This window comes from Lonchura striata, chromosome 1, assembly GCF_050655825.1.
Source record: "Lonchura striata isolate lonStrDom1 chromosome 1, ASM5065582v1, whole genome shotgun sequence".
Taxonomy (NCBI): Eukaryota; Metazoa; Chordata; class Aves; order Passeriformes; family Estrildidae; genus Lonchura; species Lonchura striata.
This window is the reverse complement of record NC_140703.1, coordinates 29,134,238-29,148,405: the sequence shown is the minus strand read 5'-3', so window position 1 is coordinate 29,148,405 and position 14,168 is coordinate 29,134,238. Positions and strand designations below refer to the sequence as shown.

The window sequence follows — 14,168 nt, the reverse complement described above, 5'->3', positions numbered from 1 at the left end:
AGCGGGCGCGCCCGTGGCCCTGCGCCTCGCGATTGGTCCCCTGCAGGCAGCCTCATCGCCAGCAGCCAATCGCTGCCCGCGGCCGCTCTCCGCCTCGGGCTGCGGCTCGAAGACGTCCCAGGGCTGGGTGACGGAGGCAGCGCGGCCCCTGATTGGCTCTCCCTCCTCGGCTCCACTCGGGTTGGCCCGGCGATGGCCGGAAGAGAGCCCTCCTTTCCATTGGCCGCCCGCCCGCGCTGCTAGGGCGGCGGCGGCGTGCTCCGATTGGGTCTCGGCTTCACTTCGGGGAGAATCGGTCGTGCCCGCCGTGGTTCCGTGATTGGTTCCGCCCAGTTACAGGCATTCTTGTAACGGCCTGAGGATTGGTCCCGATAAGGCTCGGGCGTTTCCGTAACGGCCTCGGGCCGGGGGCTCGCGGGCGCGCCGGGTTCTTCGGCCAGGTATTCACAGACGGCGCTTACGGCTGCTCCGCAGCGTGGGGCGGCGGCGGGCACGGGCGGCTGCGCGGCTTTGGCGCACGCACAGAGCGCAGCGGCGGGAGCCCGGCACGCAGCGGAGGGAGCAGCGGGGACAAAGGGACTGATCGGCAGGAACTGGGAGGGGGGCCCGGCGGGAGACTTCAGCCGGGCGGACGAGTCCTATGTGCCTTGGACGCCTGGGGAAGCAGCAGCAAAAGCAGCAACCGCCGTCAGCGCTCTGAAGCCGGGCTGACGAGGAGCAGGGAAATCGCCGCCGTCATGGCCCCTGCCGTTGCCGCCGGCCGCCGCCCGCAGTGCAGCGTGCCCTGCCTGAGCCACCGCCAGCTGCCCGTGCGGGCGGAATGAGCGGCCGCACCGCCGGAGCCGCCGCCGCCTCAGCGCCGCACTGAGCAGCAGCGTCAGCGAGCAGCGAGGCCGCCCGACCGCCTCACCCCCCTCCGCGCGCCGCGGATCCCGCCGCCACCACCGGATCCTATTGCGACTCGGTGCCGCATCGCCTCCGCTCGGCTGTGCCCCGAGATCCCTCCGCCAGGGAAAAAAATAGTCCCGTTGCCTGCCGCCTCCCTCAGAGGCGAGGGGGAAGGAGAGGAACGGGGAGGGGGGAAGGAAGAGAAGGAAGAAAAAGAAGAAAAGGGGAAAAAAAGAGCTAAAGCAAATAAAAGGAGAGAAGCGCGGCGGCGGCGGGATCGGAGGAGCCGGGCCGCGAGCCTCCGCCCCATGTGACTGGCGCCCGGGGTGGGGGCAGCGAGGCCCAGCGAACCCCCCTCGCTCGGGAGCGGCGCCGGGGGGAGGCGGCTCTCGGTCCCACCGGCGCGGCCGGGAAGGATGGTCGTGTGAGGAGCGGGCGGCGTGAGGAGGAGCAGGAGGAGGCAGGAGAAGAAGAAGCACCCGCCGGGCGGCAGAGACCGAGAGGGGAGGGGGCTTCCCCGGGGGGGGAAGGGGGGGTCCCGGCGTTTCATGTGGCGCGTCCCACCCGTCTCCTGCAGCTGAGCGAGCGAGGGAGCGGCAGGCGGGCCCGCCGGGGCGAGGCGGAGGGCGAAGGCAGGAAGAGGAGAGAGGTGATCGCCGTTGGGGCAGAGCGGGAGAGACCATGTCCGGGCGGCCCAGGACCACCTCCTTCGCGGAGAGCTGCAAGCCTGTGCAGCAGCCCTCGGCCTTCGGCAGCATGAAAGTCAGCCGTGAGTATCCTGCCCCGCTCGGGTTGGGGGGTGAGGGCCGGGGAGGCTGCCCCCGCCCTTCGCCCAGGCGGGGAGCGGCGAAGGGAGCCTGGCCCCAGCCCCGGCCTCGGCAGCTCCTTTCTCTCCCCTTCCCCCCCCATTAACCTTGAATAGGCGCACGCCGCCGCTCCGTTCGGGGCCTGCTGGACGGAAAATCCCGATGGGTTTGTCCTCGTCCTTAGCTCCTGGTCGCTGCCAGCGGCCTCTGCCTCATTAAAAAGCCATTTTCCCCCCCCTTTGTGAAACGGATTGGAAGCTCCGTAGTCTCTATTTCCTTTTCATTCGCCCCCTCCTCCCACCGAAAGGAGGAAACGAATTGCGGGCACACAGGTATGACCGTGACATTCACGTTCATTATGTGGTTTTTTTTGAATTTTTTTTTTTAAAGCACTCCTGGCTGTTAAGGGGAGAGAGAGCATGGAAGGTTTTTCCATGCACCCGTAGTTCGGGTGTGAGCACCTTTTAGTCCAGCCCATTAAAAAAAAAAAAAAGGAGGGGGAGGGGAGCTTACAAAAGGTGTCTCTAATATCCTCCAGGCTCTGGTAAAATGCTCAGAAGAAGGCATAAGAAAATGCTTATTTTGAAATAACTACTCCATGGGCTCACATGTCAAGCTTGGCATTATTTTTCCAATTTTTCTGATCAGAGGAATATTTTTTAAGAACGAGGCCTGTGCTTTATTCTGCACAGACATGTCAGAAATGCTTAATGTGTGCCCATTCTTCGTATTCTATCTGATGGGGTTAGCTGGTTTATGTGAATTAAAAATACTAATTAAACCTGCACAAATGTACTGTGCTGATACAAAAAGGCCCAGTTCTGAGTTGCTATAGTTCAGCTATGTGCTTATCATATGGAATTTCTTTACTCCTGATTTGAATATGGTCACATTAAGACCTGAATTGTTCTTCCAGATTCATATGAACATAGTAGTTTTTAGAGATATCTTCTTTTTTCTTACGGAAATGCAGGATGACATTTTTATGAGACCAGGAATGCTCAATATGCATTCCCATTCGATTGATCTATTTGATATTCGTGTAAAGCCACACCTGACATGGCTCTGCGGGTACATGCCTGCATCCAGCGAAGGGGCTAGTCCATTTCATGCCAAAGCACTGGGAGATTGTGAGCTTTTTGACAGATGAGAAATTTTGACAGGTTTTTTGTACTGAAATGTCTTCCCCTGTGGTTGAAACCTTGAAGAGACCATTTGGCTCAGGTGCTGTAGTCCACCTTGTATCTGCATGATCAGTGTGCCAGCAACCCTCCAAAAACCACGGGTGCAGTTAACCCATCTTAGCAGCACAAAAGCGTAGGTTTGATCAGGTCCAGCATTGGTATTTATTAAGGATTATTGATCTATATGGAGGAGAACTGTGGGTGACTCCATTTTAATTTACTGACTTACTTTATGTGCCTGTGGAATGGAAAACGGGTCTTGTTGGTCACTATTTCTGCAGGTGGCTGTCTAAACCAAGCGAGACCTCAACCTGTCATACTCAGCAACTAAATATGTCTTATTCAGGCTCTGCAGCTTGATTCTTGAAAGGTCATTGATACTCCTTTCCCGTTTATTTGAGGTCAAAGACTAGACAGATGCTTGCCTGTGAAGAGGGTGCTAACTGATGCAGACTAACAAGTTTGCAAATATGATTCAATCCCAAGTGTATAACAACTGAGGGAGAAACAAAGGCCGTAACATAAAGCGCATGCACTTGTGATAACCCCCCCAGTCGCTCTAGTCATGTGCTCCTGGTCCTTCTGCTGTCTGGAAAAAAATGTCAGAACAAAGCAAGAGAACCACATTCAAGGATTCTGTGGGAAGTGCAGTTTCTATTTTCAGATAATCCAGCCATGTAAGACAGCCTGGGAACTTAACTTTTTTCTTTGCTTTTTAAGTGAGAAAAATTCCCGGGTGTCAAAAAAGGTTTTATTTTTCTGGTTAGCAGAGTCTTGGTAACATCTTATCACATGATGTAGCAAGCTGTGAATTGGCAGTGTGGAGTGTGTGTGGTGAACAGAGTTAGGTCGCCTCTTTCATTTTGATATGTATTTATAGGCTGATACTTAGTACCTTATGAATCGGTTTGGGTTAAAGCTGGGACAAAAGAGTCCTAGTGAAGAAGGTGAATATTGATGGGTTGATATCTTCTGAGTGTCTGGGACATCTCTTTTGCTTCTGTCTTTGTGTGGGTCTTTTGGAAGCGAAACCTAACTTGTTTGATGTCAGGCTTTTTGCACTCATTTGTAAGGAGGGGTGAAATCAGATGATGAAGTCACTCCTGTTCTGATGTCTGTTTGCAGCTATTGCTTTTTCCTGGCTGAGTGCTGCAACAGTTACCTAGGAAGGATAGACCTAAGGGATGAGAAAAGGATTCATAAAATACTGGAGGAGGGTTCATTGTTCCTTGTGTTTCCTGGGAGGAGCAGAACTAGAACCATACTGTGATTGCACTTCTTCCCAAGTATATGGGGAGGAAGGAGTGAGCAAGGATTTTTCATCTCTTGGCAGTTGAATTTATGATACTTTGTTCTCAGAAGTTGGTAACTGAATGAAGCATTGAATGGAAGGATGGGGAATTACCAACAGCTGCTTCTCCTTTGGCTGTTGGGAAAAATGACTTCTCATGCATGCTGCTCTCATTGCTCTGTCAGGGATGTTACAAGGGTTTTAACATCTCTGCTACAGTAGGAACCCTGTGGCCCTCATGTATCTCTTTCAAGCCATACATCTGTCTTCTGAAATCTGACTATTTTTATTTCTCTATTTATATTTTGGTGGTTGTGAAATCACTCAACCATATGGATTTCTACACTGAAATAGTTCTCAAATAAGGTATTCTTTGTGTGGGTCTGTGTTGCTGGGTCTGTAGGCTTTCCCTGAACAAAAAAAAAAAAAAAAAGGAAGCGTGTGTACTCCTTGTGTTAAGCCTGTCCCTCAAAAGGAGGGATCTAAGCTTCCAGTTTTCCACTTGCTGATACTATCAACCTGCTCATTATAGTAGGAAAAGAGATAGGTGCTTGAAGTTTTCTTTTGTTCTTCAGCTAGTTGCCCTTACACTGCTTACGGATGTACCTTGTTTCTCAAATGGGACAAAAATAATCCTGAAATACAAAGGGTAGTCATGCAACACATGACTAAAAATATCAGTATAAAAATAGAAGTCTCAAAGTTTGCAGCTTGAGAATTTTCATCTAATGACTGTAGAATTGATTTTTTTTCTTTCCTTCTCTGAGCTTCTGGGAAATATACGTGTTACTTGAAACGCCAAGTCTGCAGACAGCAGTACTTGTTGTAACTGTAGCCAATTGTCTTGATGGTCTGCAGTAAATAATGTCTTGGCTAACAATTGCCATGAAGATGTTTTGCTCCATGTGTGAGTGTTGTGGGTCTGTATTTGGTTATGCAGGATTTGCCAACTTGGAGGGTGAGGAAGGCAGTTTTATTTGCTTTAGCTAATTCTGATGTTGACCACATACTCTTGGTTGCAAAATCTAAAGGACAGTCTTGTAATAATTCATTTTGGACTCTGTGGAAGAATGTTTCAGTAATGCCAAACTTGGGGTTTGTTGAAGTTTTTCTTTTTTCCTTAGATTCACTGGGTTTTTTCTGTATTGTAAAATCTCCTGAAAGCACAATAGCTCGGTAAGCCTATGTTGCTGTGTATTGTTCACACAGAGCGTGATGGCTCTTTAAAAGTGGTTCATGAAGGAATAAAGTCTGTGAGTTTGTTGCTCTTTTAGTAGCTATTCCACAAGGCACAACATAAAAGGGACTGCTTTTTAGGTAGCGGTGGTGTCTAGGTGACAGTTTAGTTTAATGTTGTGTGGTGTCCAGGTAGGTGTGTGGGAAGAGCCTTGGAAAAGGGCACCCTGGGCGCCTTCAGTGAGAAGGAATGAGTGGGGCTGTTGAAACTGGCAGAATGATTGAGATAATACCACCTGGTGTTTCTCAACCCAGTTAGGGTAGGGCCCTCTCTATTGCTTTGATAGCAGTTTCTGCCTAATTGGTTTGTGAAACTGAAAGCTGCCCATCCTGCTTTCCTTGCTGGAGAGAGGAAAATCACTCCCTTCCAGAAGCCTGCTGAGCGTTATGTGTCTGGCCGTCGCTCATCCTAGCCCTGTCCAGGTTTCTGACTGCTGCTGGGTGAGCAGCTTTCCTCATTCCTAGATTGGAAAAAAAATGCACTGAAGGGGTCAGCTAATGAACATGTGTGCCTGAGTGGAAAGTGTTTCATGTTACAGTGGCCCAAAGTTGTGCCTTTCAGTCTGAAAAGGAATAGAACTGTCTGCTGTACTTAATTCTGATGCTGACAGACTCTTTCCTCTTTATTCATACCATTAGCTAGTTGACCATTCAATTTCTTTTCTGCACATTTCCTCTTCCCTACACTGCTTCTTGGAGGTGATACCCTCTTGTATTACCCCTTGATTCACCTTCTGTATTTCCTAGCAATATTGGAGCCATGTTGTTCACCTGTTTACACAGCTGTGGCTTATGGAATGTGTTCCTTGTCTGTATGCATCCTGACTCTGGAAGTTGCTGCATCACTTTATCTGTTAACTTGGTAGGTCCTTGTAGGTATCAGAAGCAGTGCCAGGGAGATGAGAAAAGCTGAAGATCATCCCACAGCCTGGAGAGTTTCCCCCTATTGCTCCAAGAGAGTTCTTTAATTTTCTTGTATTCTATCTTTAAGAGCTGTTTTAGATAAAATATAAAGGGATTTTACAATATTGGTGTTCAGTTTACTCATCGCAGATCTTCACAATGCTGTGAATCTATGGGATATTCGCTGTTCCCTCAGCCCATGCTTTGTCTTGAACTGGAAGGATGGCTGAAGAAGATTTGGAAAGTGTACAGGGTATCTGTGTGCAAAAAGCCTGCAGTTAAAGCTTTGTGCTGCAATCAGCTGTAGCATTTTCTGAAATGAATTCATGCTAAACCCCTTGGTTATTTGAACACAGTAGCTGAACTGTGCCAGGTGCTTGGAGAACACTTGAAGCCTCTTGGTTCAAGCTATTGGAGTATTTTTGTTTTAAATGGCCAAGTCCCATTTTAAATTGAAAAGTCTGTTACCTCTGAATTTTGAGAAATTTCTGTAGACAACTTAAAACTTCAATATTTTTCTGAAGTTCTTTCTCTTTAGATTTTGTTAAGAAAATTTAAAAATAAACTTTACTCTGAGGACTTTTAGTCACCCATAGCTAGTGTGGGAAGTGCTAAAGTGGCTGTCTCCTGTAGCAGTGATATGGCTGGTGGAGTTACTTGGCTGCTTTCTGAATTTAATGAGCATCAGCCTGGAGCAGCCTTGAAAGACAAACAAAACTTTTAAAGTAAAGCAACTAGGAAAAGGAGAATATTGAGAGTTTGAATGCCTCACAGAATATCCAAGTCTATGCAAAATTAAAAAATTTTGTCTTTTCAGAACTTCTTTCAGAAAGCTGCACAGATAGGTGCTCTTTTATTTATGTATGTTGAAAATAAATGCTAATTACAACATGTACGATGTGACAAGAAAAAATACTCTTTCAGCCATAAAGGCTCAAAACCCACAGTGTGTTTTACAGGTCAGACCCCCTTTCTGCTGAAAGATGCAAAACCATAAACTCCCTTGTCACTTCCCATCCTACAGAGACTATTTCCAAAGTGCTCCATGCTGCCATTGGGGGGTGTGGAAGTTTGGAGGCATATTGGTCTATTCCAGTTTATATTTTTAAAATTGATTTAAAATGTAACTGCTTGAGTGCAGTGTAGCAATCTGATCTTGAGGTGAGAAAGGTGTGAGATGTGGTAGCAAGATGCAGGTCTGTGAGAAATGGCTATAACATCATTGTCCTGCTCAGACAACTGTTCCTGGTCAGTGCTGTTGGATCTCATTAAAGCCTAAAATGAATCTCTACCTGAAGCTTTTGCAAACTAGATTTGGTTAACAATGATTTGCTTTCACCACCTGTTCAGAATCCTTCCAGCCCCCATAGATGATAGCTTACCATGCCACAGAGAGAGGGTCATTATTTAGGTGTTTTCCATGAAAAAGGTGCATATTTGACTCACTCCTATAGGTGTTGCTGTGCGATGTTTTGTCAGGGCAGTAGGAGAGGTGAGATGATGGTATTTCAATAGGAAATGTATGCTGGAGATCTTTCTGAAAGCAGTCCTGTATCACTCTCTGAGAACTGTCAAAAATATGAATGCCCAGAAATCATACTGCTGGGCCTCTAAAAGAAGTGGACAGTGATTTTTCTTGTATGTTCAGTGCTATCAAAGAATCTTTTCATTAGGTGCTCTTGCCACAGATGACTTGTCTGTTGTTCAGAAAAGGAAATAAAGCAAAGCAGTTCACTCTGTACTTTTATCTCTTGCAGACGGGAAGTAGATCTAAGCATTTAAGGCAATTTGTGTTCTCACCTAGTCTGTCTTATAATGGAAGAAAGGAAAGTGGTAAGATAGCTTGTCAATGTCAAGAACTCAGGGCTTTTTTTTTTTTTTAACAAAAGCCATACAGCAACAGCTCATTCTGAAGGGATGGCTCCAGTCCTTGCCAGGTGCTTTGCTGTGTCTCTGTAACAGGGACTGTATTTTCTGGCTTGGTTTCATAAGCTGAGGGAGGGAGGGGCTGTTAACTGTGTATCAGTGCTTCCTGCATGGGTGAAAGTGGGCTGCCAGTTATTTTCTATATTGATTAATTTCTAGATTATTTCAAGGGTTTCTGTGTGGGTGATACAGAGTTAGGTTACTTGAAGGATCAGTGTTATGGGCTGCAGTGGGCCTTGGTGCCTGCCATAGGAAATTCACTTTAGCTAGCACAGAAGTGAGAACATACGGCTAAGAAAAATACACCTTTATAGATTTGTAATATGCCTTGATAGGGCTGAGTTTCTCTTTCTTTGAAGGATATAATAACCAATGTAGCCTTGGTGAAAGTATTTTTATGTCTGGAAAATGTCTCTTAAACTTGTTATGTCACAAAAATGTATAGTGATATAGTTACAGTGCTTGACATTATCTTTTCAGGCAGTTGGACTGAGTTGGAGAAACATTTTAGTAGTCGAAGTGCCTGACAGTAGATGATCATAATAAGAGACCTGCTGATCAAAAGGGAAAGGGAGGATATTTCTTATTGTTGCCACTGGATAAGCAATGCTGTGGAGGGTATATAGGACCTAAAAAATTCTGGCCCTGCACTGTGCTGTTGTATGCACATGGGGGTAAATGTTTGACTGCAGCTGCAAAAATTGTCAGTCTTTTGGGTCAGAGTACTTAGAAGGAGAAAAGTTGGGTGTTGGCTTTGAAGTTATAACCAGAAGGGAAGCAGCAGCTGAATTTTTCCAACCAAGGCAGACTTCTTTACAGCCACATCATCTCTTTTGACTTTTTTAGTAGGAATATAATTCTTGTCAGATACAAGCCCTGTAGCTCATAGTAATATCTTTTGCCAGGAATGCAGGCAATTGTTTAATTTCCAGACAGGCCAAGAATATGTTTTGCAGAAAGATAAACTGTGACTGTTGCTGCAGAGAAGAATTTGGTTTTTCTTACTGTGTAGAAAGAAGAAAAATAGTCACAGTTGATAGTGTCAGTTTGGTTTTTTGATTCACACCCTCTTGTAAACGTTTACATAGAGCATACAATACTATTTGTACCCCATCTCATCTGCTTAGTTGTTTTAAGTATCTATTTAAGAAAAGCAGTGCGATGAGTTGACCTGTGTGAGCAGGTTTCCTAGAGGGAGGAAGGGGTCACAAAATCATCAGTCTAAATAAACTGAATATTTGAATGTTGGCCAAGTAAATGTGAATCACTTGGCACAGGTCTGTATCCCCATGAATGAAGCCCATAACCATAAATGTATTTCCTCAATTTGTGGGGTTCAGTATCAGTATCCGAAAAAATGTTTAGTGCCTCACTTAGAGAACAAAAGCTTTCTGGCAGGGCAACCTCTCTGCAGGTGAGTAGATGAAATGTTTTGTTTTTTTTATATATATAATTGCTCAATTGAAACCTAAAGAAGCAGAAAATGCTGTTGTCCTTGAGAAGAATGCATCTGATGACCATTTCACTTCTAATCTTGCCATTTTACTTGTGATTGTGTGTACTGCCTTGGGAGACATGGATATGTATAGTCATGAACCAAACAGTTGCAAGTTAATTGTTTTTCTCTGTGTTCCTCAGAGAATAGAACCTTCCTAATCAAATTCCAGTTTTAGAGACTTTGGAATAGATTTACCAATATATTTTAGTAACCACAGTGGATCACAGAGCTGATCTGAGTCTTGGGGACATGTTTTAGAGGCCCATGGGAAGGTAGGTGATGTTTTTCTGTTTGTCTGGGTTTTCTAGTGAAACATCTATTAAGTGTACTAGGCACAAAAGCATATGGTTTGTGTGGAGTGGGAGAACTTCACTATTCCAGAAATTGTGGACCCAAATTTCAGATTATATTGGTCAGTAAGAGGGCAGGGAAAACTTTAATTGCAATTCCCAAAATAAGGTACTGTCAGTTTTAGATTGAGCTCAACTTTAAACTTGCTCTTGCTTGATCAGTGCACTGGGCATGAGTTGGTTTGGGACTGTGTGTAGTTTATTATTCAGGTGACACGGGGATGGCACAAGTGAAGTTCACCAGCAGGAATGTCTGAATGTCATTCAAGCAATCAGAGCATGTTTCAGAAATGTATTTGGCTTAATGGAGGATCTTAGGGAAATGAATACTGCCAAATCTGCAAGTCTCTTGTATTTTGGGATAGATTCAACTTCAGTGGACTGAAGTTTCCCTTCAGCTAGAGTAGCTGGCTTTCAGTGTCCATGGAAGCTGACAAGGTTCAAGCATGACAAGTGACACGGGATCTCTGACAGCAAAAGAATGGTGGCTGTTTTTCTAGGTAGCATGGTTGAAATGTAACAAGTAACATTTTCTGTTTGATGTCAGTGCCTTGGCTTTAAGCAATAGCTTGTGGATTTATTTTTTTCTAATCAAGGCTATTTTTTCAGTGGTAATGTTTGAGCAGTTAATGACTGTAAATACTTATTATAGTGGGCCAACCCTAAAAGGAAATGATGCAGAAGTGTTTATGCTGTGTCTATAACTTTTAATAATTATGATACTTCAGAAATATTTACTGAAACAGTGACACTGTCTACATTTCAAAATATCTGGTGAAAGCTCAGTTTTTATTATTACATTGTGGCATAATTGCAAAACTTTTTTTTTTTCTAGCATTAGTTTAAAACATAGTATCTACATATGCTTTTTAGGGTTTTTAGTTTATTCAGACATTTCAGGGTGAGGTTTTTTGTTTATTTCATCCTTTTTTCATTTAAGTGAAGAGCAAGTTGAATTATGAAGGAGTTCCTGGCAGACTATTTAAAAATCATTAGATTCTAACTGAGAAGAGTCATGTTAAGTTGTCCTCTAGCAGCTCCTTTTGCTCTATTACTTTTTATGTGTATTTAATTATAGAGAGACACACACACATATGCACAGTCAGAAATATGATATGAAGGGAAGGAGATGATTTAGAGTTCTGAGATCTGGAATTTAATCCTAGGCCACATGTGAAGGCTTCTGCTTTAAAGCAGATTGCTCTGCATGTATGATTGCAAAGGTTTATCTTTACATGCAAAAGTGCTCATGGTATTCTTGTCTGACTCTCTGGGAAGACTGGTAAGGTGTATGTTTTAACTTTGTTGTTCTGGTTACTCACACTTCATGTGCAATCTTCTGTGCTGTGGTGCTTTCACCTCTCCCAGTGTTCTTGTACACTGCTGTTCTTCCAGTGAAGTTCTGAAGTTGTGCACTGGGATTTGCTGCAGAAGTGAGCAGCCCTCATCTAGTACTTAACAGGCATGCCTTACCCTTCAGACATAAGATATGCTAGTGGGAGGGGAAAAATTACTAGGGATGGCATCTTTGTCTGGTGTGCAAAATATTTTTCTGGGAAATCTGAAGAAGTGTTTGGAAAATATATCAGTAGCCCGTTAAATTGTTGAACTGATGCAGGATTATGCTTATGAAGTAAGGAGAACAAAAAGTTGATGGGTAGGACTCAGCTTTCTTGAAGACTGTTGTACATAGGCTATTCCAGTTTTGCTTTGAGACTATAGATGCAGTTTTTATGACTGTATTTGAAAGCCATGTGATTTCTAAGAATAGTAGAGAATAAAGGCAAGTATTTCTAAAAATTCAGTTGATGTCCAGGATTTTGTCAGGAAAAGTGGTGACTAAGGATAGAGAATTTTTCTGTAGATGAAGAGGAATAATTAGCTTTTATCTGACACTGAAGAAAGCAGATGTTCCTGAACTCCTGGAGATCTGTTCATTGAAATCCATTGAATTTCTCTGGACATCTCTTGTGCTGTTGAACTTTGATTTCTTGTTTTGTCTGTGTTAATATGAAACTGTCTCATACTTAAGAAACATTCAGCGAGTCAAATAATGGTTATTTGGTCATTTTTGTTTTCTACAACTTCTTCAACCCTAACTTGGAGTTGTTCTGTGTGGAAAGACCTTTGCCATATAGATTACTAATTTTTATGCTTAGGTGGAAAGTAAGTCATTAAACATTAAATATACAACTACCTCAAAATATGTTCCCCCCATTTTAAAATGAAGATATAAAGAGCTAGTGCAGTAATTCTAACATTCTACCAGATTTATAAGTTGTATTTGCAATGTTTTCCCTTGTCAAATGCATCTTTTTGGATGTCTGGGGTTAGACTATATAGAGTGTAAGTCTTTAAATGTGAAAAATGGAGTGAAACTGTAGTGCCGTTATTGGAAGCTGGGCAGTCTGATTTGAGAGTTGGTGTCCCTACTGAAGGTTCAAGAGTGTATTTCTTTTCTAGGACACAGAAGACTAGGCTAGTGCAGTTATGAATCATTTTTGCTTCAATTTGGCATAGATTTAAGAAAAAATACTCCTTTGTGCTATTAGCATAAATAGCTGCAGACCTCCAGAAGTTGTTCAGAAATGCCCTTTTAAAAAATATGGTGCTCTTCAGAGTCTTACAAAGTAACCCATCCCATGTCTGTTCTTTGAAGAAAAGGATATGTAGACCACAAGAATGAAACCTCTTTAAAGGAGATCAGCCATGGATTGTGCTGGTAAATGGAGTCAGCTATGGCATGAAAGTGCTTGTTTAAAAACACATCACCCACTAAAACCTTCAGATGTCTACTTTTGTGGAATACTATTAATTTTTTTCCTCCAGTGATTTTGTCACTGCATCATTTTCATTTCTTTGGCTTTATACAGCTGAGACCTTTTAGTTCCCTTAAACTGATGTTGGATATGGGTGACAACATGCAGTGCTGGAGAACTGTGTAATTTATTGTTAGGTAAAATTACTGAATGTGCTTAAAATAGGTGGCATTATATATGTATATATATATATGTATACATGTATTATTCAAGGCAAATGTCTGTATTCATACCTCCTGTTAATGGCTTGGAGGTTATTCTTTTGAGCATTTCCTTATGTCAGCTGTCAAAGAAAGGAAAGTGGATTAGGCAGTGCCTTGATCTGACCAAGTATGTATTTTCTTACTGATCTATATATTGTGTATGCTCAATTTCACAGTGTTAACTATGTTATGTATCATGGCAGAAAATATAACTTTTGTTTATCTAAGAACATGTCTGCAGCCATTATAAAATAAATGTTCTTTGAAGTCAGGATTTGTGTCAAACCAGAAGGATGCGCAGAATCAGGCCTTCTGCACTTTTATTTAGTGTCGTAGTAATGGTGACTGATCTAAGTAAAATTTAAGACTTGTGGATTGCACTATCAGAGGCGCTCCTAGGATTAAGGAGCATGTGTTCAAAATTACCTTAACCAAGTGGTACCCTAAGTAGGATGAAATGTAGGAGGGCCTGATGTCATCTCTTATTCTTCAGTAAGGTTTGACTGTGCTGACAACAGGTTTGAGGGTAACTGGGACAGTAGGAGATCTGCAGAGAAGAATCTGGAGTCAGGTATTGGCACAGTGGCCATGAGTCAACCAATGCTGGAGAGCTTGCAAATCTTTTACTGGATGTATTGATGGCAGTGTTGTGTAAAATACTTGGAGTTAGCCTCCCCACTTCTTGGCATGCTAATGAGCTAAAGTACAGCTCCTGGTTTTGGTATTGTACTGGGAGAAGAATAGTTGCAGGCAAGGAAAATGGTCAGAGGTCTAAAAAAAGTGCTTTAGGGGAACTTTCAGTTTCCCTTTAGTGCTATTAGGGGAAAACTGAAAACCCTTTGGATGATTTTTTTTTTTTTTTTTTTTTTTTTTTGAGAAGGCAGAAGGGAGATTTCTTTAGATAATATTCTTTCACTACATAAAAGATAGCTGGAAAGAAAAGACAAAAGTCTTGTCTTCCTTACTGGAGATAAAACTATTTGTAGGCTTAAATTGTAGCAAACACTTACTAAGCTAGTTAAGTCAACTCCTAAGAACAGGAGCACTGGAATAGTTTAGGGAAG

At 43.5% G+C, this 14,168-nt stretch overlaps 1 protein-coding gene across 2 annotated transcripts in view; it reads left to right on the top strand.

Annotated features, from left to right (window-relative positions):
* The first annotated feature begins 245 nt into the window (after positions 1 to 245).
* Positions 246 to 14,168, top strand: part of GSK3B (glycogen synthase kinase 3 beta) — a 149,203-nt gene continuing 135,280 nt past the window's right edge. For both annotated transcript variants that reach the window (XM_021548814.4, XM_021548813.4), the window contains exon 1: positions 246 to 1,657. In XM_021548814.4, the coding sequence (XP_021404489.1) occupies positions 1,570 to 1,657 (88 nt within the window). In that variant the 5' untranslated portion in view covers positions 246 to 1,569. The remainder of the gene's footprint in view (positions 1,658 to 14,168) is intronic.